The 27,065-nt window shown below is 40.8% G+C and overlaps 2 protein-coding genes across 3 annotated transcripts in view; both read right to left on the minus strand.

Annotated features, from left to right (window-relative positions):
- Nucleotides 1–2,968, minus strand: part of pitpnb (phosphatidylinositol transfer protein, beta) — a 26,344-nt gene extending 23,376 nt beyond the window's left edge. The window contains exon 1 of the mRNA XM_010774210.1: nucleotides 2,964–2,968. The gene's annotated coding sequence lies outside the window, so the exon portion shown is untranslated. The remainder of the gene's footprint in view (nucleotides 1–2,963) is intronic.
- LOC104948048 (tetratricopeptide repeat protein 28-like) overlaps nucleotides 1–23,766 on the minus strand; it is a 27,085-nt gene extending 3,319 nt beyond the window's left edge. The window contains exons 1-23 of one of the 2 annotated variants that reach the window (XM_010774209.1): nucleotides 23,575–23,766; nucleotides 23,334–23,487; nucleotides 23,075–23,246; nucleotides 22,464–22,632; nucleotides 22,211–22,374; nucleotides 20,974–21,462; nucleotides 19,688–19,880; nucleotides 19,453–19,533; nucleotides 18,707–18,959; nucleotides 14,879–14,988; nucleotides 13,350–13,479; nucleotides 12,909–13,136; nucleotides 9,277–9,448; nucleotides 7,122–7,262; nucleotides 6,347–6,488; nucleotides 6,080–6,259; nucleotides 4,766–5,322; nucleotides 4,444–4,691; nucleotides 3,278–3,402; nucleotides 2,921–2,998; nucleotides 2,666–2,825; nucleotides 2,404–2,480; nucleotides 936–1,065 (exon numbers count right to left, since the gene is read on the minus strand). In XM_010774209.1, coding sequence (XP_010772511.1) covers nucleotides 936–1,065; nucleotides 2,404–2,480; nucleotides 2,666–2,825; nucleotides 2,921–2,998; nucleotides 3,278–3,402; nucleotides 4,444–4,691; nucleotides 4,766–5,322; nucleotides 6,080–6,259; nucleotides 6,347–6,488; nucleotides 7,122–7,262; nucleotides 9,277–9,448; nucleotides 12,909–13,136; nucleotides 13,350–13,479; nucleotides 14,879–14,988; nucleotides 18,707–18,959; nucleotides 19,453–19,533; nucleotides 19,688–19,880; nucleotides 20,974–21,462; nucleotides 22,211–22,374; nucleotides 22,464–22,632; nucleotides 23,075–23,246; nucleotides 23,334–23,487; nucleotides 23,575–23,757 — 4,336 coding nt within the window. In that variant the 5' untranslated portion in view covers nucleotides 23,758–23,766. Of the gene's footprint in view, nucleotides 1–935; nucleotides 1,066–2,403; nucleotides 2,481–2,665; nucleotides 2,826–2,920; nucleotides 2,999–3,277; nucleotides 3,403–4,443; nucleotides 4,692–4,765; nucleotides 5,323–6,079; nucleotides 6,260–6,346; nucleotides 6,492–7,121; nucleotides 7,263–9,276; nucleotides 9,449–12,908; nucleotides 13,137–13,349; nucleotides 13,480–14,878; nucleotides 14,989–18,706; nucleotides 18,960–19,452; nucleotides 19,534–19,687; nucleotides 19,881–20,973; nucleotides 21,463–22,210; nucleotides 22,375–22,463; nucleotides 22,633–23,074; nucleotides 23,247–23,333; nucleotides 23,488–23,574 lie in introns of both variants that reach the window. The other variant, XM_010774206.1, reaches the window with a different exon arrangement.
- Between the last annotated feature and the right edge of the window lie 3,299 nt (nucleotides 23,767–27,065).

The following is a 27,065-nucleotide window of genomic DNA, read 5'->3' on the forward strand; positions in this document are numbered from 1 at the left end:
TGTCTAAGACCTATCTTAACTGGGTACTTTGGAAATAAATATTTTAATACAAAAAATATTTGACTTTATTAATAAGTAGTTTAAATGATATCCAAGTTTAGCAGTTACTTGTTGTTAGCAATTTTCTAATAAAGGCATGTTATAAGCTTCATAAGTTATTAAGTCTGCAGTTGCAAGATTTTGAAAAGTTGTTACGACTGGGCAACTGTGGCTGCGAGGGAGTGGGGTCGTCTTTCAACCAGAAGGTTTTGAATTCGATCCCAGCTTGTGCAGTCAACATGTCGATGTATCCTTGGGCAAGATACTGAACCCTGAGCAGCTCCCGATGGCGTGGCCACATGTGTGAATGCATGTTAATGTTAGCTTCCCTAGAGCAAGTGGTACTGCTCTACATGAATGAGGTGTGAATGGGTGAATGACTCTTTTAGGGGGTCGTAAAGACTTGATAAAGCGTTCATAAGTACAGTCCATTTACCATATATACACACATTAATTCAAATGAAAAGGCATCGTGATTGATGCTGGAGCAGCATGTTCACATGCAAAATAGATTGTCCTTGATAATGACAGTTGAGTAATACTATTAGCTATTAACTTATAACTGAGAAACCTCTAATAAACTATGGCTGGTTAAAAAGTGGCACCAGATGCTGTTAACATGTCAATAAGTAATGTAGACATAATGAATGTACTTGTAATTGTTATTAAATCTCTGAAAAGGCAAATCTGTATATATTGTACCTTTACTCTTGATGCAAACATTTACATTCTTCACACATCTTTATCCTAAGCAATATTACCATTTAATACATTATACTAATTTAGTATCATATATGACATAGATAAATGTATAGTTATCTACTCTGAAGTGTTTTTGGAACTTAGATAAACTCAAAAGTAAAAGTGAAACATTATTTATTCTGCTGAGGACTCACCGAGTGCAGCCATGAACTCGTGGCAGCCTGGAAGCCTCCAGAGCTGCACACTGATGGACACCTGAATGGGAGCCAGAGAGAAGTCTTGCTCTTTGTCGCCCGACTGCAACTGAACCAGCACCTGGTGAAGCTTTGGAGAGGAGATCACATATCATTACATTGGATGGTACAGTTAGTTTGTCACAAAACAAGTGTGGTTTAACACTCTTCACTAAGGCAAGAAAGATGTAGCACTCGCATCCCAGACATCTTTCAAATAACAGAAGTCTGATGTACAACAACTTCACTTTATGTGCCTGCTTTGATTCATGTCACGCTTTCTTTGAACTCAAAGTCACTCATAAACACTTACCGTGCCCACCATGCTTTTTACCGCCTTGTGAGGTGGGTATAAGAGGGGAGGAAACAGATTTTGAGGGGTTTATTCCTTTTGAATTGTTTGGTTTGAGTCACTGCAAACTGAATCATATATGGATGATGATACCTGATGATACCCATATGGTGTATATGAGGGCTATACAGGCTAGAACAAATTATAGCAAAGTGAATGGTGGTGTGACCTTTGAAATATGTTCTACTTGTAGGTGTATGACTCAAAGACATGTCAGACATGCCTTCTAGACAATTAGGAGATCATTAAAGGACATGCAATTACAACACACATGCATTCAAGAGTTTAACTTCCACTGGGAATGGTGGGAAAACTTCACTTTAATCATTTCAGTTTGGTTTTCTACCCAACTAACTGAAAATGGTCAAGCTGCCAAAATCTGGACAGGAGTAGTTCTGACTGTTCAGTTATGCTCACAGTAATAAACTTGAAGAGCAGCAGTGAGTGGAGTTCAATGCTTTATGGAATTGTTTGGCCTGGATTTGCCTCTAAGGCAAAAAAAAGATGCTTGACCTTATTGGTTAATATTTTTAGGACTGTTAGGAGCCTGATCGGAATACCTGCAGAGTCTAAACAGAACTGAAAAAGGCAATGACGACACTGTTTGTCAGAAAATACCAGGTATCTATGAAGGACTTCTTTTTTGTAAGCTTTATCATGGCCCCGCTGAACTAAATGTGCTTGCATGCATTACTCAGTTGAAGAGATGTTGACATGAACCAGTGGTGGAAAGTACATTGACTCAAGTATTGTCCTTAAGTGCTTTACCTTAATGTCGCATTGTCAAATATTAAACCAGTTGCTCCAAACTTGTTAGCTTGTGACCTCTTACAAAAAATGACTAGTCTAGTTTGGACTTCTTGCCATAAATAAATTGAGTTACAGTCTAAACTTCTCAGATTGGATCAGAATGATATAACCGTTCAAGGCCAAAAGAATGATCCAATATTTCACATGAAAATACAAATGATAAATTAGGAAACATATGTATTATGTATTCTTCTCGATCTCTTTAATGAGTACTTCTTCCAGCACTTGTATGAATGACTGTGCTGTTACTCCACACCATGAGAGTACCTTATGAATGAGCTGCTCCCCAGCCTCAGATACTGTGACCAGTTTACAGAGAGCCTGCAGAGCTGGAGGAGTGAGACCTGAAGATGGATAAAGAGATAATTAGATTTCATTGTTTCATCATGAAATGTGAAATACATTTTGGAAGTACATGCTCAAACAAAATACAGTCTGAATCCTATATCCTCTGGGGAATGGACAAGTTGTTATTCTATCAGGGTGATTGACATGAAAGACCTTTTGAATAATGAAAGAGCTGTGTTACCGAGCAGGGACTGAAGAGTGGCGCTGCACTGTTGCAGCCGATCCCCGGGGTCTGAGGTGGGGAAGAAAACCGCCGCAGGCAGACCGGAACAGTTACCAGAGAAGTCCAGCCGGAAACCCACCGCAGACAGGAGGGCCTGCCACCCGGGAACCCCCCCGACCTGACCCAGAGGAGAGAGGACATTTGGACATTAGTGGAGGAGACACGCAGGCTGACATTTAGAGAATAAAGAGAGAGAAAGAGCCACACACAGACCTTGTTCTCTACGCTCTGTTGTGATGTGTACATCGGGTTACACTGGCCACTCTGAATGCGCTGCAAAGACTTCTCAATCTGCGGAGAGAAATATGATGTTTAAACACTGGACTCCTGCCTCTTGTTTACAGAGAAATGTCATTGTCAACCAACAAATCAATAGTCCTTAGTACTTGGCATAACAAAGAAAGCGATTCCTCTCACAACAATATCATGTATTCTGGGAGATCTGCATAACTTCAGCAGGGTATATTTATAGAATAAGAAGACCAGATATGGCTCTGGGGTGTTAAATTAATTATGGTGGATCCAGACTCATGTAATTGTTAATATCCCTAAAGTGTGAGTGCGTCTCACCAGGTGTAGCAGCACTCTGAGGGCGTCCCTGGCCCTCTCTGGGTACTGCAGGATCTCTGCCAGGGCCTGAGCCACCAGTGACATGGGGCTGTTCAGCTTCACATCAGTGCCAATCAGCATGTAGCCTGAAGAAAAACACACTCAAAATGAGATTAATGACATTCAAACACTCGATTATGCCATTTTGCGTTCTTTTAGAGAGGGTTCAACCATATTTAAGCTTTAAAAGAGTAATGCTGCACACAGATTGAGCTTCCCTTTGCACAAAAGTGAATAGATTTTTTTTAAATAAGGGTTTGAAGATCAATTCCTTGTTTTTTTCCATGACAGGGCCAACACACACTAAAATAATTTTAAATATCACATTTACACAACTCGAAAGTGAGTTACATCAAAATGTTCAGGTGTATGGCCTGCTGCAGTTAAATAAAGAGTTGTATGCATTTGTTTGAAACTACATCTTGTAAAACAGCTTATCGAAAAGCACATAGCACTTATGTACGAACCAAACCCAATACAAATGTGCAATGCGTACATTGTTTTTTTACCAAAAGTGTCTCAAATTAACTTAGTATCAGGTTTTTAGGATAAACATAACCAAGAAAAGAAAGTGAAACACACGTACTAGAAAAGTCAAAAATCTCAAATTTAGATAAGAAAAATGCACACAAACTCATGTAAAATATTTTTGTTTGTACAGAGAGAGAGTTTGGTTAGTAAATATTTTCTCTCCTGGGACTAAAATCAGAGTTTACTGCTGGATGCCTGGGTGTTTGTGTTTGTGAGGCTGAATAAAGCTCAGATACTTGGGGTGAAATGAGTGCTGTGGTTTGGCAGAAAAGATGAACAGCTGGGCATTTCTGATGGCTTAAAATAACAGCCAAATATGTTGGATAGGTGGTGCAGAATGTAGCAAAGCAGCTCGAGTTGACTGTCTAAACTCGCTCGCAGGCTGTGGGCAACAAATAACTTATGTGATATGAATTCAAAGAACAGAAATCCTCATAATAATTTGTCTTCATTCTGTATAAAACCTGACATATCCGACATGCAGTTATTCCCACATAAGAAACTAGTGTGGGAGTTGCTGCTATGAGCATCAATCATAGCTTGTAAATCAGGTTTCCGCTTTCTGAAAAATGAGTTTAATGTGTGTTTGTGTTCACCAGCCCAGTTCGAGGGGTGTGAGAAGTGTTTGCTGCTCTGCAGAGTCTTCATGGCCTCTGTCAGAGCTGCGCTGGCTTTGGTCCCGTTGAGAAGCGCTGTGTAGAAGGTGTGTGTGAAGACCTTGGAGGCAGCTATCGGTACAGGCCACAGAGAAACGCACACACACTGGACGCCGGCAGCCAGGAAGGCCCGGGTCAGACCCACCAGCCCGTCAGACGTCACCTTGCTGCTGGACTCCGGGTACAACCTGAGGGGACAGGGAGCCAGAGGTCAGGGGGAACCTTGGGAGGCTTTATAAAACTTTTGTGTTTAAAGTTTTACCTCAGAACCACCAGTTTGACGTTCAAGCACAGATCCAGTATATCAGCAGCCGTGAGGAGGAAGTCATGAAGAGATGGACCGTCACACACACTCTCCATGTCACACAAACTATCCCCGTCCTCGCTCGTTTCATCTGCTCCCCTGAGTCTCTCCGGAAACAAACCCTTGATCTTTCCCTCCTGACCCGCAGTCTCACCAGAGGTTGACCCCGTACATGGGGACTTCTCCCTGGGTCGCCCGCCCGCCCCCTCTCCCCCAGCATGCTCCTGGCTCGGAGAGAGAACCAAAGCAGCGAGCTTCCAAGAGATATGAGTCGCAAAGTGAACACACTCGGCCTGACTGAGAGCGGCAAGCACACGCTCCTTTGTGGCATTGGCTCCAGTTAGGGGATGACATCCCATCTGCTCCCCCAGCCAAAGAGCCTCATCTTGGGCTGAAGGTAAGGGACCCCACAACCAGCGGTCCATCACGGAGGAGGGCAGACGAGGAGCCCCAATCACAGCAGCCACTGAACCTCCATCTGAGCAAAGGGAGGGACCACCGCGACGAGGATGAGGCTGTGGGTTGAACACGAATTGATTGAGATTTTCCACATATTAAAAGGCCCCAAAAAAATACTAAACAAATCACTGTATCACTCCAAACTAGGGGGACCATACGATTGTTTAAAGTGTCAGTACACAAGTTTTTCTGCTTTAACTGATTTGACACCTTAAAGACTATGGTCGCAGTTAAGTATTATGAGCCAATAAGTGTTTACTATATTCGTTCCATGTAAGCCTCATTTTCACCTTGTTATCCTGTTTGCCATTGTGTACGACCTCCCAGAAAACAAAGGCTCTATTTTTTTGCACAGAGCCATGGAAAACAAAATGCAGTGTAATCTGAGCAGTTTGCCAACTCTTTTCCAATTAAATAAGATGGGTCTATCTGCAGTCCCACCCACTTTACAATAAAAAACCTTCGACTCTCTGTATAGGACACACCAGCATTAACATAACAACAACAAAACTATGATATTTGACTTTGCATGCGCTAATTTGCATATTTGCAACATCCTCACACATTAAAAAAGGTTAGTGATTGTGTTAGTGGCAGTGAGGGATTGTGATTTCTTTGAGTAGCATTGGGAATTTAGTTAACAACAACATTAATGTACTAGTTCAATGCATTCACCGCTTTTTCCCTGACTAAATAAGTCAGGTTGTCTTTGGAACAGCAGCACCAACAACAACAATAACACTTGTTAACACAAGGAGGCGAAAGTTAGCATATAATAGGTTAAATATATTGTTATAGATGCAATTTGCCTACCTTGATTGTTGTTCCCAGGCTGCCTAAAGAAGGTACAGAAATGAGACTGAACCTTTCATAAAGGTACTCATTAGAAGAGCTGCCTTTGAGCAAGGCAAATGGGATCAGGTACAGTTCGCCCTCCAGAACTAACACGAGCTGTTTATGTCGGCCCACAGGACCACTGCTGTGCATCAGGCCCTGGAGACAGAAGAAGAGAGAGATTAAGATTAAAAAGCATAAAATGGGAAATATAAATATGCAGATTAATGTTATACCCATACATACCCCTTCCATTGGAGCTATAAGTAAATCATAAAGGGCACGTAGAGGAGGTTTGCTGATAGTACTCGGCCGGTAAGGAGGAGAGTGTAAGCTGTCCTTCACTGGAGATACTGTGGCGCTGTATAGACTCGTCATGCTCTGACAGCTTCTGTTAAACACAGATACAAATACACACATTAACTCTGTGTAAAAGAAATACATGAAATAGACTAAGCTACCACAGCAATGCTAGCAGCTCTGTCAGGATGTACTGAGGCACACTGGAGTGAAAATGCAGATTTCTAGCACAAGTAATGTTTAACATGTTCACATTCTTTTGATGTTAATCTTAGCTAATTAGCAACGAAAACAAAGTACAGCTCAAGAGGATGGTAATGTTTTCACTTTTGCAGGTATTTGGTCATAAACCAGAGTGTTGGATGACATTTTTGACCTTGTCATATGAAGGGATCACAAAAATGATTACAATTCATCTTGAGGGAAAGGGTTTTTTGTGCTATAGGTCATGGAAATCCTACCAATAGTTAAGATTTTAACAATCTGCAAGTGCCCCAATAGGAAAAGTCGGAAGATTACCTAAGTCAGTATGGGTTTAACCTCTGGAGAACATGAATGTCTGTACATATTTCATGGCAATCTATTCAATGATTTTTGAAAGATTTTAATTCTAGTCTAGAGTCTAGACCAAAGATTTGGACTAACCATCTGACCCTTCATAGAGCCAGGCCACTAGCACGGTTAAAAATCAATCAAGATACAAACCAAAAAAAAGTCTTACCTGTTAAAGATGTTATTTCTGGACACCATGCGGAGGTAGCCTGTTGGGTCGGTGGCTGACGTCAATTTGTTGTTCAGTTCCTCAAACTGTTGCTCTAAAAGATCTCCGGCTTCACTTTCAGTCTCACTGCTGGAGCAAGCTCTTTGAAGTAAACGATAACACAAACAGACTTTACTGGGGCTGTGAGGAAGTACAGTCGTCTTTCAACCAGAAGGTTGTGGGCTCGATCCCAGCCTGTGCAGTTAAGATACTTAACCCTGAGTGTTTGAATGTGAATGAATCATAGGTACCCTAGAGCAATTGGTACTGCTCTGCGTGAATGAATGGAGTGAATTGGTGAATGACTTGTAGTTTGTAAAGCAGGGTCGAAAAGACCCTATAGAGTACCATATAAGTACATTCCATTTACTTTATTGTTACTGCAACATCCCCACCAACGTGTATCCCAAAGCACGATTAGTGATGCATTTCAGTCAGAACCTCTAGCATCTATTATTTCATGTTGTTAGGTAAGCTTCAGCCGAGCAGTTAGAGAATAATTTTACATTTTAGAATGTAGTGTAACATTAACTAGAAAAAGTCAGCGAACACACCCTGTACCTACTTACAGTGAGTTTGCTATCATTAGTCCCTATAGGCTTGTGTTCATACCAGGCAAAAACACCTCAAGAGTATTGAATGTTATCATTATAGCAGTTTTGACCCAAAAATCTAAACAGAAGGGTGTGCTTAATTTCTTATGAATCAATATGAAAAAAATTGTAATTGTAAAGAGGAAATAGGATGCAGAAAGCAGTTTAACATGTAATGTTTAGCATGCTGGCAGTGACTCTTTACAGACCAATGACAGGACTCAGATACAATGTCCTGGACTGATCGCACAAATTCCCCATTAGCAAACACCATTACTTTTTATGTAGTCGACTGGCTGCACTTTTTCCAGCTTAGGGAGATTTAATTAGTGTGAAAATAGCAGTTGCTACATGCTAGAGGGTAGTACAACTCCACTGGTGGGTTGGAAAGCATTTTAATGCTGCATATGTCCAAACACTTTTACGCTGTGGATGAGCAGGATTTGTAATCATCATACATAAATAGAGGCTCACCACACACACACACACACACACACACACACACACACACACACACACACACACACACACACACACACACACACACTCACTCACTCACTCACTCACTCACTCACTCGCTGCGGCGACCCTACTGCAGTGGTTTCCACAGAAAGTTGAGAGCAGTTTGTGTTGGGGAACATTTGCTGACACAACATATGGTAGTGATTTACAAAGTCCTCCAGTGGTGCCAACCAAGGCCTGAAGTTGCGGGCAGGATAATTGAGTTTAAGGAAATATGGCAGCAGAGAGTAGGAGGAAAGGAAGACAGATGACATGCAGCATGCGCCTCCTCTGTCTTCTTTTACTCACTCTCCTCCCTTTGTGTTTTAATGAGTGTCGACGAACAGTAATAAGACTGAGTTACAGCAAAGCTTGCTGTTCTATGAGGCAGTACAGATATCCTTTTAACATTTTCGCCATTTTAGTATAGTGTAGTGTGTATACATTTGTTTATAAGCAGTGGTTGAGGACGTTTTAGATCTTTTATTTAAGTAAATGTACTTTAACCAAACTGTAAAAATACTGTGTCAAAGTCAAAGAATATAAGTATTTAGGACATTTTGGAAAAAGTACTTAGAGTTTTTAAAAGCAGGAAAATTTCCCCTTTGACTGTTATATTATTATATATTATAACATTAGATTAGTATTACTCATTTTATTATACAGTAAATCATTGCTAATTTTAAACTATCAAGTAATGACTTAATGTAAAAGTGTTAATTTGTGCAGTAACTAGTAACTTAAGGTTTTAGACATATGTAGAGGAAAACATAGTACTTCAAATTTGAGTAAATGCACCTGGCTACATTCTACCGTTGCTAATTAGCACTAAAATACAAAGTGCAGCTTAGAATGTAGGGGAAAGGATTGAACAAATTCTAATATTGACCTGTTAACAGTAATAGATGAAAAGACCCCGTGTCTGTCTTTCTTCTCTTTTGTTGAATATTTGGACAAATGTGTTATGTTGAGTATGACTAAAATCATCTTACAAAATGTAGTGTGTCAGTAAAGAAAAATACCTGCTGTAATGGCTGTCCACTCCTAGAGCCTCTCTAGCGTTGCAGATGTATTGCTCCAAGGACTGAGGACCTCCACCCCCCCCTCCTCCTCCACTTTGCGGGCTCCCACCACCATCCTGGAAATCCTCCACTCCGGCCTCTCCGAGATACACCTCGTTAAACTTCACAATACCTGTTGCAGGAAGAGCATGAATTAATGACTGCACGCTGTACTGTGTTTATTTGTCTGCTTGCGTATGAATTAAAAGATGTACTGTATGGTGTGCACAAGACTCTGAATAATTAGAGAAACTGGAACAAGGATCCACTTTATTAAAGCAGGCCGTGCAGCTCTGTATAACAAAGTCTGCAAACAAAATTGCTACAACTGAGTATGCAGGTCAGATTTGAGCTTATATATTAATTATTGACAAGATTAAAAGTCTAAAACTCCAGTAGCAATTGCATATTAGAAGCTGCAATGTTTGGTGCAAGCCCAAAATCTCAAAGTGATCAGGCTGCAAATGTGAAGTTCCCTTGGGGATGGCCTTGGAGGAAAAGGTCATGTGTCCATTAAGGTCAGAAAGTGATTAAAATCCAAAGGTTTTCCCCCTTCAGTGCTCAAATGTCCTAAAATGTCATGACAGTTAGATTATGAGATGTGCGCACACAAGGTTGACATTTTGGCCTGAGGGTGGCGCAAGAGGAAAAGATCATTTGGAGACCAAAATAAAAGGGTCCATCCACTGAGGAGACTGAGCTCAGTAAATGTCATAGAAATCAACCGCTTAGAACCTGGCACAATTCCAGATTCCACTCTTACTGACTTTATCATTCAGAACAGTCCTACTGTGAAATTGGTAAAGTGCTTTAGAGTATTTTTGGGGGCTTTTTTGAGCACTTTCCAAACCCTAGCTCTTTCTGCAGTCTTCTTAGAGAGTTAAATCAAAGTTTTATTTTGTGCAGTGCATGCACAAATGCTTTGTGCATATGCAAGTGGAACATTATAATGATCTCCTTTTAAGACAGACTCAATTATTGTTTCACTAACACATTGCTAAGCTTGTATAAACATGTTTTAATTCGACCCTACAAACTGTTTCTTAAAATGTAAAACAGTCATTCAGAATTAGGTTTTGCCGTTGGGAATGGCAAGGGGGTTAAATGGATTCACAGCTCAAGGCTTTTTCAACTTCTGCTTTTAGCTCTAAAGCATTATTTATGCATGGAGCCAGAAAATATTTATATGTTTTGGTCAGAAAAAAGCAAAGCCATTCAGAGCAGAGTGACAGTAACAAAATTATTACTTCAGTAATACAGAAACAAGACTTAAGTTACTCTAGTGCAGTGGTTCTCAACTGTCGGGTCGCAGATATGCGAGTAAAAAAAGAAAATTACTTTTAAAAAATCATCTTTTCAATAAAACATCTTTGCTGATGTTTTTTCGAGTCTTCTGGCCGATCAGAATCAAGATGGTTGCCGGAAGTCCCCACGGAGAACAAGTTTGCGGTAGAACTACTCTTTATACATGGTGTTCGGGATTAATTTGCTTAGGTATTCAACCTTCGACCCAGGTCATCGTTTTTTCTCTTTACTGTCTCTTTTCTCAGTTCTACGGCCTTGGGTATTGCTATCTGTCTTAAAGGTGGGGTAGGTAAGTTTGAGAAACCGGCTCGAGATACACTTTTTGTTATAGTCCATGGAATGCTCTTAACATCCCGATAGCAATGAATATCTTAAGTGCTTTGACAAAAAATCCATAAAAAAATGTCATCTGTGGAAGCCATAGTACTGTAAAAAGCACGACCAATCATTTTAGCCGGCCCGGCTAAAATAACTGGATGGCCTACCTGCCTGTCAGCCTTCCATCTGTGCACAAACCTATCTCGTGCCCTCATTGGTCATGTGCACGTTCGTGTGTGTTGGGGAAGGGGCTCTGTAAGGAAGTGGCAGATTTGTTCCGGCTGTGTATTTTCAAATTATAGCGCACTCGAGCTGGTCTTTCCGAAATTACCTACCCCACCTTTAAGGAGGAGCAGCTTGGGCGCATTGTTGTTGCCAGTCTATGACAGAGCACAAGCCGCCAAGAGGTAGTTTACTGTTCAGGGACGTAGGCTCCCTGGCGCACATTCTTTTCTATGGACGAGACCTCTAGTTAGATTCAGGGTCCATAATTGTTTAGCCTCACTGATAAAGAATGTTGATTATTACACTGTGAACTAGTTAAAACCTCGAGCTACAGAAGAGTTCTTCAAAATTGGTTTGGCAACCGCTGTGTCAGCTCGTGACACACCACCTGTTTTGTCAATTCTCCGGCCGTAAGTCCAAATAAACCGTCATTGTTTGCCATAAAAGCTCCAGCTCTCCTCATGCCTCTCTGAGTCCTGTTTCCAATTGCTTCAGAAGTTTCCCCCACACACATGGGTACAACTTCAGATAAAAATGAACAGGTAATGAAATACGACCCCCGGTTTGATGATTGACAGGTCACAGAACAATGGGGGCTATTTACCCTTATCCACAATTTAAAGTAATTCAAACAGATTATCTCCTCTTTACTCTTCTCACTGTGTGGAGCAGCAAGTTCAGCTGTCAGAACAAAGTGAAAAACAAAAAATGGCATAAAATATTATTAAATATGTCAGGTAGTATTAGATTTATTTATTTTCTTCTCAGAGTGTACCAGAATGCGTTGTTTATATGTTAGTATTTCTAAAAATATCCTGGGGGAGAATCCCCCCAGACCCCCCTGCTGGGGTTTGGATTGTCTCCAAGTCTGCCTTTTTATTGAGTACAAGACAAGTGTGCCTTTTTATGTTACACAGCTGAACTTTGATTCTAGAAACTTGAGGACCATCATAAGATTACACTTTTTGTATAAGCAGTTAAGTTCTGTGAGGGGATATAAGGAATATATGCACTGTACTTCACTTTAAAAAAAATCAAGATTTTTTTTGTTGAATCGATTTCAGTGGTTCAAAATGTTGGGTCAAGATTTATTGACGAAGGAAAAAAGTGGGTCCCGAAACTGGACCAGCGTCCTGGCTTTTTAAATGACAAAAATGATGACAGATTAATGAAACTGGACTCTAAAAAGAGAAGACGAGTTAAAGAAGTGAAAGAAGGAGAAGTTTAAATTAATCCATAATGTTTTTTATGTGACAATGTTCTAGATACTTTCAACATGAATAAAAAACGGGTTCTGGCACAATTCTAAATGCATGTTGTTTTTATTATTCAGAGCATGTGTTTCCTTAAGTAAACAGGGTTTTTCTACCTTCCAATAAATGTTGGAAAACCAAATAATAAAAATAATAGCTTCCAACTTGATTTAAAAGGGCTGCAGACTTTCTTATTGAACACATTTATAAGAGAACTCAATCTAAAGTATGTATACTGTACACAATAGCAGGAGAAAACTGAAATCATGTCCAGATTAACCAGTCAACCTTTCTTCAAAACACTTATCGTACAAGACTCGAGGGTATCTGGAAATTGACCTTTGATATTTTAACAAACAAATTAAAGTTTTGCCCTGAAGGTGGCACTATACGAATTGGAAAACCCAGAAGTCATGAAATATACATTTTACAGCTTTTTCAATCTCCTGAGTGAGTGAATGAGTGAGTGTGCGTGCGTGCGTGCGTGCGTACCTGTCCCTGGAGCTATCAGCCAGCTATACAGAAAGCCTCCAGCCAGAGAGTAGTAGAGCACCATGGCCCTCTGACCGTTGACCGTCTCCAGGATGTGTTCCACAGTAACTGGGATGTAAGGGTCAGTGCTCGCCGTTTGCTGGCTCCCTTTCTGGCGTTCAACCAGGAGATCGGCGAAGGCTCGTGTTCGCCCTCGTTCTGCGATGGCCAAGGCCTCATCGTGACGGCCTGAGATGTAACACGAAAGATTAATAGGTAGGAAATTGAGAGGGGGAACAGAATGTCTAAATTAGCGCTCAGACATCAGGTGATAATTTGTGCATCGCTAACAGGCACACAGAGAGGAAGTGTGAAGGTGAGAAAGGAGAGGTGAGAACACCTTACAGACAGATTGTGATTCACACTAACAAAATATCAGCACAGGAGGTGAGGTTACTTCACCTAGGCTGACAAGGACTCTCTGGAGAGCCTGGTACGAGCTGGTTTGCAGATCAAACAGAGAGAGCTTGTAATCCGTGTTGTGCTGCGTCTCATGACGAATTGTCTCGAATAATACGGACGCTCTGTACAACTGAAACAAACAGCAAACAAACATACATCACACTGATACTCATGCATATAACTACAGCGCTCAATATACACAAATATACAGTATGTCCCCTGTCTGTATGAAACACAATATTTCAAGCAGAATGAGCGGAATTTAATTGTTAGTTGCAACATTTCAAACCTAGGAGAGCATGTTGTTACATTGCTAACCACTAGGGGGCACTACAAATACACATTCATCACATTCATCTGAAGAATATGGATTATCTACTTTTCTTCACTCCAACAAACTGGGAACTGAGTTTAGGCATGGAAGGTTACACATAATATCAAACAATGGAAACAATAGCCAAACACAAAGCATGCCAAAACGGATTGGTACTTGTGTTAGCTTTTAAAGTATTGTAGAAGCTGGATCATAATAGGCTGTGTGCTGTACAGAGTAGTGGAGAAGTTATCATAAAGGTACTTAAAATTGTATTACTACTTCTCCTATCTGACAGCAGTACATAAGGAAAGCATTATGTATTGTAGGTATAAGAAATAACATTGTCATTATGCAAGTATCAGAAAGTTAGTTTATTATGTTGTATTTTGTATTATATTATTGGACCATTAATATTAATCAATTCACAGCATTTCAATCCTCCAGTCAGTTGAGTTGGTGCTCATTTTAATTACTTTAAACACAGATTTGTCATTTGCATCTCCAACAATGCATTTAATTAAATGTATTAACACACTAACTAATAACTATAGCTGTGAGATGAATTCAGTGACGTAAACAGCTAAATATCTTCCTCTCATATGTAACAGAATAATATGGAAATATTTAACTAAAATCCAAAACTGAATTTAAGTGTGACCGCGCTTCTGTTTTGAATTAGCAACCTCTTTTTTTGCAAGACTATAAGTTGATTACACTGCATAATTAATTTGCAATATTATATTTATTTATTATTATACAGTGAAAAAATTGACTTTAATCAAATGTTTTATGTCAACAGGTTCCATATAATTGTATTAGGTTAGTCGAAAGCAATAGTATTAAGTAGAACCTATTATTTTGTATTTAAACTTAACATTATTTAAGTATTTTTCAGTGATTAATTATTATGTCAACATTTTTTTCACATAACTTTATTAATTTAGTTCAAATAAGCAATAATATTAATTTTAAATAAAAAGTTTTCAATTAAGTTCAACCTAATATTATTGCTTTAAACTAACCTAATAGAGTAATGTGAAATCTGTTGACATAATACATTTAATTAAATTCAACGTTTCAGTTTTTTCAGTTTACTCTCACAGGTGATTTAAAGTATGTAGCAATTAGACCTGCTAAGGCTGGAGTTGTGTGATTTATAAGAGGTTATCATGTACACTGTGAAACAAAGCTCAACACACACACACACACACACCTGGTGCTGTGCCTCCTCCAGGTTGCCTCCGGCCCACAGAGACAGGCCGAGGCGATGTCGTATCTTAGCTTCATCTTCTCTCCGCCCTAACTGCTCTGCCAGGCGCAGACCTGCGGATCAGAGAGGAGATCAGACGTTAGTTCCTGCAGGCCTCTCTGAACGTCATCTCTTTGACAGCCATGACAACTGTTGCTGCATGAATCCAACCCGTGCTGAGCCCAGGGCGCTGCCATTCTTTATCTCTCATTGTTCCTCTTGTCCTCTTCTGCCCCTTTCTTTTCATTCCACTTCTCAAATTCAAAGATATTTCCTCTCCTCTTTAGTTTGTCTCAGATATGTTTCATCTCCCCTGCTGTGCAGATGCAGAGAGTCGCGTTGGGTTGTGATTAGTTCTCATTAGGCTCACAGATTGAGCAGAATCTCCTCAAACATCGAGTTTTGATTCACGCGTCTCGCCTGCCTCTCTTCTCTCTCTGCGTCTCGCCCTGTGATGTTATGTATCTGTGTCTTTCCATCGGTTGGTGAGGTTAATTGGAGGCACGCATACAAATGTTTCTCCAGCTCTGTCCTTACCTCAACTCTGAGCTGAGTTTCAAGCTGCTTGTTGAGTTAATGATCAATTAAAATCTGCAGGATCTGTGAGTTTAGTGACAAGCCGTGACCGTGTCTTACAAGCCCGATGAAGCCTGGAGGAATTCATGAATGAACCAAAACATCCATTTCATGCTTCGTCTTTTTTTTACTTTGTCTCAGCCTCTGTGCAAATTTAAATGTGGAAAGAAACTCCAGGAAAATTATTTTCAACAGTGAAGCAGTTTTAAAACTAGAACCATGAGAAAAGTGTGTGTAATAGTCTAGCTCAGCCTTTCCCAAACTCAGGGTCGCGACCCAAAATGGGTTGTTTTGATTGGGTCGCAGTTAAATGCATTGCTACACACACACAGCGTCAGAGCTGATGGCTGCGTTGCAAATACAATTTTTTTATAATTTTTTTATTTTATTTTGAAAATGAAAATATGCAATATAGCTTTGTATATTGAATGATTTAATTTTCTAAATATAAATAAACTAAAAATAAAAGATAGTATTTGTATCAGCTCTGACGCGTCCCCCGCGAAAGTTTTCGCGCTGTCTGTTTATTGTCTGTTGATTAATCCCGATCGTACATGATGGCAAAAAGATGATACAAAGAGGAGTTTTTAAGCGTTGGCTTCACAAAAGCTGTTAGAAATGGAGAGGAGCGGCCTCAGTGTGTTTTATGTGGAGAGGTGCTCAAACGAAAGCTTGAAAATGAATAAATTGGACCGGCATCTCCAAACAAAACATCCTCTGCATCGGGACAAATCGAAGGATTTTTTCATCTGCAAAGAAGAGTCTTTCATGAAGCAGTGTTTTGACGGCGGAAAAGTAAGTCACTCATTTTAATCATTTGTTTTGTCTGTTTGCGAGTTTGTCAGGGTCTGTTGTGAAATTGTTTCGTTAATGCAAAGTTGGATGAAATGCTGACTGAGCCCCGGAGCGGACCGCCAGCTGCGCGCTCTCGCGCGTCCTCTACTCGCTCCCGCGAGTCCACTACATTCTGCAGCGGCATAGAGCGGTGTTTCAAAACAATAACCACAGGAAGATTAGAGGGAAAGTGACAGGCAGTATGAGAAGGAAAGCGAGAGAAAGTATCCGCGGTGACTGCTGCAGTGTGATGCACATAGGAATACATATGGGGGTTATTCCCTATCTTTATTCAAGAGCGTGGTCTTTAAATTTGAGAGCATACTTTATTGATTTCACGTTCAGAATATGTATTTCTTTCCCTCAAACCCTGTCCTCACACTCAAATAGTGCCAGCTTGCGCTTAGATTTGCTCTGCTTCTGCTCAAACTGTACGCTTGCACTCAGATATATTTCTGCTTACAGGTTTCCTGTGTTCCAGCTTAAAACCTTCTCCTCGCACTCAGGCTGTTTCTGTGCGCTCGTGAAATGTCTGCTCTCAGATTTCTTCTGTGCGCGCTTGGATCTTTTGTGCAATAACCCTGTCAAAATCCCTCTGTGGGGATTCTCCACAGTATTGAGTATGTAAGTCGCTTTGGATAAAAGCGTCTAACAAGTAACATGTAATGTAATGCGCTGTAAATGCGGTTGCCAGGTCCACATTGGGTATATAGCGTACGCCGGCTGGTGTTAAAAATCACCCAATAACCCAGCATTGTTAATGATAATATCTTCTCTGTTATTTTCAGGCATTCAAAGGAAACAGAGGGCAAGTCAGCCTCCACAAAAAAAAAGTGAATCAGTTGCCAAGTGTTGGAGTTTCTTTGTCTCTCTCAGAGTGTTTTAAAACAGCTCTGTTCATTTAAAAGTGTTTAAAAAATATGTGTTCATAGTTTTTGATCTAGTGACAAACTTAATGTTGCACTTCTTAGAATTTAAATTTGGTTTCACCTGTGATGTACTGTATACACTTGACTGCATCCTATAGTTAGTGTTTTGTCCCTTTCTGTTTACAACATGTTTGTTCTTTGTTCATTTAAAATAGTTTAAAATGGTGTGTACATAGTTTTTGAGCTAGCGACAAACTTAATATTGCACTTTTGATAATTGTATAATTGAAATTTGTACTGTATATTGACTGCACGTCCCATGTTTCGTCTTTCTGCTTTGATCCTTATTTTTTCTGGGCAAGCTCAAAGGGAAGGTTGTTATGGTGAGAAACCTAATTGCTGCGATGCACTTTTATAATTAAATAAATATTTTCATTTACATTTTAAATTCATGGTGTGTTGCATTCTTTGTTTATAACTGTAGATATTATGGAAAATCATGACATTTTTTGAGCTTGGGTCGCTTAGGACCACAACATTTCTGTTTTGGGTCTCATGCTGAAAAAGTTTGGGAACCCCTGGTCTAGCTATAGAAGTTACAAGCTGCCTAAAGGACAACACTGAGGGTTAGCACCAAAACACAGATTTTCTATTGGCCTGTGACTCATGAATACCCTTCAGGCTTCTGGATGGTATCAGAAATACAACTCACAATGTTCTCAGGCCAATAAAACAGCTCTGACTTTAAAATAAGAAACGCACATGTAGATCAAAGTCTCTGCAGAGAGTGTGTGACTGCAGGCGATGGTAAGACTGCTATAACTTTATCGCTCCCTTTCATCAAGTTGAGAGTTTGTTGATGTGTGTCAGCAATACAGACTGCTTTTAAACATAGTGGAAATGCCGAAATCAAAATATCCTTTCAATCATATGCTGCATCTTGATTCAGGTGGGACTACATACCTCTCAATCCATCAGTATTACATAAGGTCCTGTTGTTTAATGGAGCATTCAGGAACTTTTCTGTCACATATCAGATATCATAGTGTCATAATGATCAATTATTTGGATTTGTGCGGCTATCATTCACTGGTGAACATATGAAATGTACTAAAGGGTATTTATGACGCAAGCCAAAAAGTAATTTCAGAATGTAGAGTCACTCTTTAGCTAATTTTCGGCAAGGTAGAAACATTTTCTGTGTGTGGCATTGACAGATATTCAGGGGATTTCAGCTGAAAATGATTCAGTTAATGAATTTGTCGATACTCAGAAAAGCAGATGACAATTAAAAAAAAAATAGTCTCAGGCATTCTTGACTTTTTTCTGACACCATATCGACAGAATAATAAATAGAGAAATCCAGAATAAGGAGATTATCAAAGAATACAAAAATATTGCTTATTTAGTCATCTATAAATACAAAAATACTGGAAACTATTTTAAATGTTCCTTTACAATGCTGCTAACCGTATAATAACTCCAGTCAGTAGCTCTGCAGCGGATTTCTTACCTTCCTGCAGGTACATCACAGCCTGTGCATAGTTTTGCAGTGCATGGTGTGTCCTCCCCAGGCTCCCGTAGGCGAGAGTTTTGGCGATCAGATCGTTGGTTTGTGCCGCCACACTCAGGTGCTGCTCCTGGAAGACCACGGCCCGCTCATACTTCCCTAAAGCTTCGTAGGTCATTCCCAGGTTCCCGTAGGATCGACCCTGGCTCCTCACACAGCCCGTCTGCTCCGCTATATCCAAAGCTCGCTGGTGCCACTGTAGCAGGGAAGTGTGATTATTTCATGGGGTAGTTTGAAAATGTTGGAATTATGATAATGCACTTTCTTGCTTAGAGTTAGATGAGAAGTTTGATACCATTATCATGTGTGTACAGTAAATATGAAGCTACAGCCTGCTCCCAGCTAGCTTAGCTTAGCATAAAGACTTGAAACAGGGGTAAACGGCTAGTTTGGCTGTTTCAGAAAGTAAACAAATCGACCTATTAGCATCTCTAAAGCTCACAAGATGTGTATTTGTGTGTAGTCTGTACAAAAAACAGTGTGTAGAGCTCGCCAAGTTTCTGCAAGTTGGACAGTCTTTATGCCAAGCTAAGATGATTAGCTGCTGGCTTTATCTTTATATTTTAGGCAAAAGAGTAGTACAATATTTCTAAAATGTTGGCAAGTAATCAAATAAGCTTTTTTTTTTTCAAAATGTCAAACTTTTCCTCTAAATACCTAATCATGATGTATTTTGGATCTACACCAACCTGTAGCGCTGTCTCGTTGTCTGCCATCCGCTGATAAACACCTCCGAGAGCATCACTTGCCTCTGCTTCCAGGGATTTATCCTGTTGGTTAAGAAAAGGATTTACAATATTTTTCTGTGCATAATATACATGTAATCAAAAAAAAGAGACATGTTGTTATATTTCACATATTCAAAAGGGGCCGGAAAGTGAAGTCGTCAGCAGAAACAAGAACACTTTGCAGGTAAATGCTCACCCCCGCTGTGCGTGCGATGTTCAGCTGGTGTTCCAGGCAGGAGAGGGACTGCTCGTAGTTGCCCAGCTGGCTGTGTAAGGTGCCCAGCTCCCCGTAGGCCTGTGCCTTGCCCCCTCCTTCCCCCCCCAGCTCATGTGCTACCACCAGCCGCTTCTCAAAGCACACCAGTGCTTGCTGGAGACTACCCATGGACCTGAAGAGACAAAAACAAAAGGCCTGAGCATCATTTCTTTGTGTTTTATTTGTTCTATCAAACCCTTGAATGAAACGTACCGTACTTCAAGTTTTTTTAAACCCATACGATGTGTTTTTCACAGCAGAGAGAGAGACCCATATGGCCAATTAATGAAAGCATACAATAAGGGGAATAGGAGAATAATGTAGATTTTGAAGCTGTAGAAAAGAGTTCAGTACTGTATCCTCCAAAAAAAACTGAAACATCTACAAAGGCTGTATTCAATGAGATAAAACAGTGACTCCTCTCCTCATTTCCATCTCATTCACACTCCAGAGAGCAGAACAGACTACAGCAGATGGATAAAGGAAACCCGTCATTAAGCCTTGTTCTTCAGTGAACATTACTTGTATGGCTTCATGTGAGAAATGAGGAGATGTAACCTCTGAAAAAAGCGAGGAAACCACTCCGATCAGCACTGCTGCTTCTTACTGTTAGTGAATTATGATTATTTTCATTACTTTCATGGCACTCATTTCAAATGTTTATGATTGAGGCAAGAAATGCTCATTTGAGATTCTTGGAGGAATGTCGTCCCGGCATCCAAACTGATAGGAAAGCAAATGATATACATAACATACATATTAACAGAAATGTAGAGATTTGCTTCCATGGCATGACTAACTTTTTAAAGTTTTAGATGTTTAACTTGCCGTTGTTCTAGCCGGTAAGGGAACATTTAATAAAGTTTCCTTAATCAGTATTTATTTAAGAGGTTTTTTTAAAGCTGCACATTTTACTACCAGTCAACGTGGGTGCAGTCATCATATATACAGTAGGACGATAACAAATCTAAATAGTAAAATATTTTGGGAAATACACTTAAATGTAAAGCTACAGAAGGGGGATGCAGGACTACTTATTTTACACATTTTGGTATGAACCCTGCATTTGTAATTAAAGGGTTCAAAGCCTGTCTTTAGTTTTGTTTATGTGTTGAGTTAAACAGCTGCTGGCTGTAACTTAACATTTACATACAGATATTAGAGTGGTCTTGATCTTAACATCTAACTTAGGAAATATGTGATTAGGTGCATTTCGTTTTGTCTACCTGTGTGCATTGCCCAGTCCTCTGTAGGCTTTCCCCTGGTCCTGAACATGGTTGAGACTCTGAGCCACTGTCAGGTATTTCTCATAGTACTGAATCGCCTCCTCATAGTCTCCCAGAGCGTCATAGCAGTCTGCCAGGTTCCCATACGCCCTGCCTCTGTCCAGCATGCTCTCAGTGCCACTCAGTTGCTGCAGCATGGCCAGCTGCTGCTCAAAATATCCAATAGCTTCCTCAAACACCCCCATGTTCATTTTGGTGATGCCCATGTTCCCATGAACCTGGGCCTCCAGACGGGCGTCCCTGAGACCCTGCGCCAGGCCGAGCTGGGCCTCATAACACTGGAAGGTTGTAGCATAGTCTCCCAGGGCCATGTGAACCGCGGCCAGGTGGCCCAGGGCACGGCACTCCCCCTGCTGATCACCCAGATCCTTACGCACGGTCAGCTCCTGGCTGTGGAAGGACAGGGCTGTATCGAGCTGGCGGAGCATCCTAGAGAAGAGACAATAGAGAGGTAAAAGAAGAAGCGAGAGGGTAAGGATTACATTTCCGCTCCACACTACCTCTTTTTAAATCTGCACAGCTCTCCACTTTGAATATAGTATTTTTCATATTTTAATGTACTGAGTTTCTCACATATTTATATTTTGTGTTAATAATATCTTTATTTTAAATGTCTTACAATAGCCTTAAAATATATATATTTTTAAAATAGCTTCTAGTACTATTTTGTGCCACGTATCCTTTTTGTGTATGAACCATTTACTGTATACCAGGGCTTCTCAAACTCAGGACCAAACTACAAATCAATCCGGACCGAAGCCTGTGTCCCATTGTAAAAAAATTAAATTATACAAAATAAACTTTACTATTCACAAGTGGACCTTTAATAAAAAAGTTTGAGTACTCCTGATTTATACCAACGAAAATTCCTCGTATGAGTAAACCTACTATTACCTATTTCATTTCAGCTTAGTGAAATATTTAATTTTCCGTTCTGTTCTTGTATATATCATATTCTATTTACGTGTATATAAACTTCTTGCACTATTTTCTTATTTTATTTTAGTATTTTATTACAAAATGTTATGTTGCTTTTTTGGAGGAGCTTGGGTCATAAGATTTTCATTGTCATTTCTACACTATAGCTTACGTGCATATGACATTAAATCCTTTGAATCTTGAATCTACTTGCTAATATAATTCTGAGTCTCCTTCTGATACTTGTTAACTTTATTACCTGTGAACTGATCCAAGTGCAGAGTAAGCGTCAGCCTCCATCTTCTGATCCTTGACCTTCTGAGCCAGACTGAGCTGCTGCTGGTGAAACCTCACAGCTCCTGGGAGATCACCCCGACACACACACACATCTCCCAGGTTCCCATAGGCCCTGAAAACCGCCTGCTGACAATACAACCACATGATTAACAACCACTTCCCGTGTACAGGTTATGTTTTTACAGTTAGTGAACACAGCAGTAGTAGTAGTTGACCTGAGTGTTATCCAAGGCTTGAGCAAGAGAGAGCAGGTATCTCTGACACTCCTCTGCCTTCTTGTACTCCCCCAGTGCTTTGTGGGCCAGGCCAAGGTTACAGTAGGCTTTAGCCTGGGCTAATTTGTCTTGGAGGTCCTTAGCCAAGGCCAGGTCCTGCTCATAATACCTGAGAAATGATAAAAACACACAAGAATTTAAATGTATGTGGACATACATTTTATATATAGAGTTGAGTTAATGTATGCATCAAGTCAATAAAACCTAGACATATACAGTAGTTGTTCTTTTTTTCCCACTTAAGTAACCCTAAGGTTTAAACAGTCATCTTATTCCACAGTTTGACAGTGTCTTATGATAATACAATGTTAAGTCTGAGGGAGATAGTCAAACCCCAAAACTGCACCATCCAATTAAACAGAAATATTTTAGCTGCCTAGTCCCAAAACTTGCTCTGTCTAATTTGATATATTTTTGAACTTTGGCCTCTCAACTACAAATTCAAATTTGTCTGTGAAGTTAAAAATGACAGGAAAGACGTTATTTCTCTTGAAAAAACCTCTTGCCCTTCCTATAAAGCTTTGTTGTGTGAGATGAAAGAAGTCTCTGACCTGACAGAGTCTCTGTACTGTCCGAGGCAGTAGTGAGCGTAGCCGAGGTTGTGGCACACCTTGCCTTCTCCCTCCAGGTCCTGCAGGCCTGGAGCCAGAGCCAGGTACTGCTGGTAGTACGGCAAAGCCTGAGCGTACTCCCCTCTGCAGCTATGGAAGTTACCCAGGTTTGCTGGAAAATAAAACATAAAACATTAGAACTTAAAATCAATGAAATCCCAATGATTTGTCTGAATTCATCTTCCTCTGTCTAGCTTGCCTAGTGCTCGTGCTTCGCTCTGAGTGTCCTGCAGCTCTCGAGCGATGGTCAGGTGGTGAAGGTAGTGCTGCAGAGCCCGGTCGTGAGCCCCCAGCGCCTGATAGGCTACAGCCAGGTTCCCGTGTGTGGAGGCCTGGGACGGGCGGTCATTCACCTGAAAGACAAAAACATTTCACTGATCTGTTTTTACCTCATGAGTGTACTGTCTACATGTCCCTGGTGAAGAGTCCCGGGGATTCACCTCCAGTGAGATCTGCAGCTCCTGTCGGTGGAACCGGACAGCTTGGTCATGGATGCCCAGTGCGTGATGGGCATTACCCATGTTACCGTACGCCCTCCCCTGGGCAGCATAATCACTCAGCTCCTGGGCGAAGGACAGGTGGGCTTTGTGGAGCTTCAGGGCTGTGTCATACTCCCCCTTCATCTGGTGGATGATGCCTGAGAAAAAATAAAATGTTGTTAAAGGTAGGGTAGGTAAGAATGGAGAAACCAGCTCGAGTAAGCTAGAATTTGAAAGTACACAACCGAAAAAAAGTTTCTCCATTCTTACCTACCCTACCTTTAACAACATTTTATTTTTTCTCAGGCATNGTTAGTTACAAAATCGGAAGTTTGGAGACTTTCGTTCTTTCCACAGAGAGTCTAGCTTCTCTTTTTTGGATACCCTTTATGTGTTTTCTAACTGTGTTAAATGTGGTTATGTACAGCATATTAATTAGTTCCTATTTGACTACAAAAAATCCACTACGTCGAGGTCCTCAACTAGTGACAATTTGAGCGTAAGACCAGGCACAACTAATACTTTTCGGAGTCAGGCCTTTATGACAAAAGTGGCATTGCACCATGTACCTCCGATCGACGCTATGGCAGTTTAGTAGAACCGCATTATAGATCGTTATGATATCTAGGATGTATAGCTAACCTGCACTAAGATTCATTTTATATGTGAAGAGCGTCTTTAGCTTAGTTTTTCGCAATAATTACCGGCGCTCTGATAGGTATGTTACAATCCGCATGTATGTCGGGATATGGTGTTTATGCAATATGAAATCGGAAAAACTTTTTTTAAATAATATTTTATTCCAAGTGTTCTTGCTTTTCTCTTTGAAAGTCATCACATAACGGCATTGTAATACACGGTTCGGCTGCATTAAATATTACATATCTGCTGTAGATATTTATTTATAGAGCCCTGATCAGAAGACCTTTTGACAAAACTGAATACGTGACGTGGATCATAAATATATTAGCAATTAAACAACATCTTCCATTTATCTTCACACAATACGTCTCCTTGCATCCATCATCTTTGTATCCGCGATCTCGTTCTTTCGGTCATGACCCATCCTTCATGACCATAGGTGAGGGTAGGAACGAAAATGGCGCGGTAAACAGAGAGCTTTGCCTTCTAGCTCAGCTCCCTTTTCGTCACAACGGTGCAGTAAAGCGACCGCTGCTCCGATTCTCCGACCCATCTCACGCTCCATTGTTCCCTCACTCGAGAACAAGACCCCGAGATACTTGAACTCCTTCACTTGGGGTAAGGACTCATTCCCTACTTGGAGTGGACAGTCCATCGGTTTCCTGCTGAGAACCATGGCCTCAGATTTGGAGGTGCTTCACACTCGGTTGCGAACCGATCCAGTGAGTGCTGAAGGTCGCATACCGATGAAGCCATCAGAACCACATCATCTGCAAAAAGCAGTGGTGCAATCCTTAGTCCACCGAACTGCAGACCCCCTCCCCCACGACTACGCCTCGAAATCCGATCCATGTATATTACAAACAGGATTGGTGAGAAAGCGCAGCCCTGGCGGAGGCCAACCCTCACCAGAAATGGGTCCGATTTACTGCCGAGGACCCGGACACAGATCTCGCTTTGGGAGTACAGAGATGGCCCTGAATAGAGACCCCCTCACCTCATACTCTCTAACCTTCTACAGTAACTCCCTGGGAACCCGGTCATACGCCTTCTCCAAATCTACCAAGGAGTACACACTAGTTAACTAAGTCCCCTTGCATTCGCACACCTCTACATCAGATAGTTAGAATTCAAACTCTCACTTAATGAACTGACTCTCAAAGCAAGACTTTACTTCTCAGATTCTGTATTATGTCTAGCTCCTGATTGGCTGGATATTATTCAGATGCTCACCAGTCCAATTTGCCACAACATCCCAACGACTTTCATTTTCTGAGTAATGCCCTTGAATAGGAACTACTCTGAGATAATGAATTATACACAACGAAGGAGGACAAAGAAAATATATTGAGAATATTCCTCCTGCTCTCTCTGTCTCAGTGCAATAACAATAACTATCACAAGATACACATCGACATGAAAGATAAACAAAACATTCATCTGGGAGGTTGTATTTCAATGTCGTTCATGACGCCATCCCAGGTTGAACATTATTATGAAAAATAATAATGGAAAACGGGGTTAGAGTGTCATTGAAAAGTAATAAGGCTTCTTTTCAAACATTCACACGCTTCTCTAGCACACACAGATTAATCCTCAAAGGAAATAAAACCATCTCCCTCTCTACATGGGGAGAAAAAGTATGAATTTCAGGGTTTCTGGGTGGGAGTCACCTTGAGCTGAGTGTGTGTAAGAGTGTGTGTGGACACTTGAGACGAACAGGATCAGGCGGGACCCTGAATGGAGCCCTGTGGAACACCTTTTAGTGCCCTAGAAAAAAAAAGAAAAAAATCTCAAATAACTCCCCGCGAGCTCTCCACGTCTTTAACGAGGACCATCAAAAAATAACGAGCCATCTTAACCTTGAGGCCAACTCAGGAAGTGAGTACACTGAGGTGATCTTTTATTTCCCTCCTCCCCCCCCCCCTTCTTCCTCGTTTTATTGCTGGAAAATGTTTCTCCCATTTACACAGAAACTGTTTCAAAGGGGTCAGCTTTCTTCTGTCATGGTGTCATTCTCCGAGCTATGAATATGGATTTGCAGTTCAGTTTTGTTCAATGGTGATGGATGGTAGCAGGTATGCAGGGATGATACAATTAGTGTGCTTCATGTTAAGCTCAGCACTGACCCTGTGTCTGCTGCCTGTAGCGCTATCATTAAGCCTAGCAGATCGTGCCGCATCGTTCACCTCTCCTTATCCCTCTTTCGGCCTTGTCTCTGCATCCTTGTTTTCATTCCTCACGGGCTAATGATCAGTATCCCCGTGCACGACGACTCCATCCATCTCCCCGTGCACTTTTGTGCCTCCTCAGCTCGACCTGCCGCGTTGGCATCCTTTCAAAGCGAATGATGAGCCGCATAAACAGAAATATATGGTTCAATTTCCCCTTGATTCCGTCAGAAATCTACATTTAACATCTGAACTTGATACGGAATATTTTATCACTCGGAGCGGATTAATTATTAATAACAAAGAATTGATTATGGCTGCTGGCCCCCTCGAGTTAATCTCAGCGCTGATGTGATTAGAAATAAAAGCGGTTCCTGGGAGCTGACAAATTGACAGATTGACAGTGAGCTATAAGATGAAGTTTTACTCGTAAGGGAATGAATAAATCCCACTCGGCGTCTTCAAGATCTCTCTACAACAACTTCGAAAACAAAAGGCCCGGCTGAATGTAGACATTCACAAACTCCTGTTCAGTAAATCATCATTCTGAGCCGAGTCTTAAAGATTGATGTTTGTCTCACAGCTATATACCCTGCAAGACAAGCATGGAGGAAAAGGAAACCCAAATGAAAGCCAAAC

This window comes from Notothenia coriiceps, unplaced genomic scaffold (assembly GCF_000735185.1).
Source record: "Notothenia coriiceps isolate Sejong01 unplaced genomic scaffold, NC01 NC01_scaffold00013592, whole genome shotgun sequence".
NCBI lineage: Eukaryota > Metazoa > Chordata > Actinopteri > Perciformes > Nototheniidae > Notothenia > Notothenia coriiceps.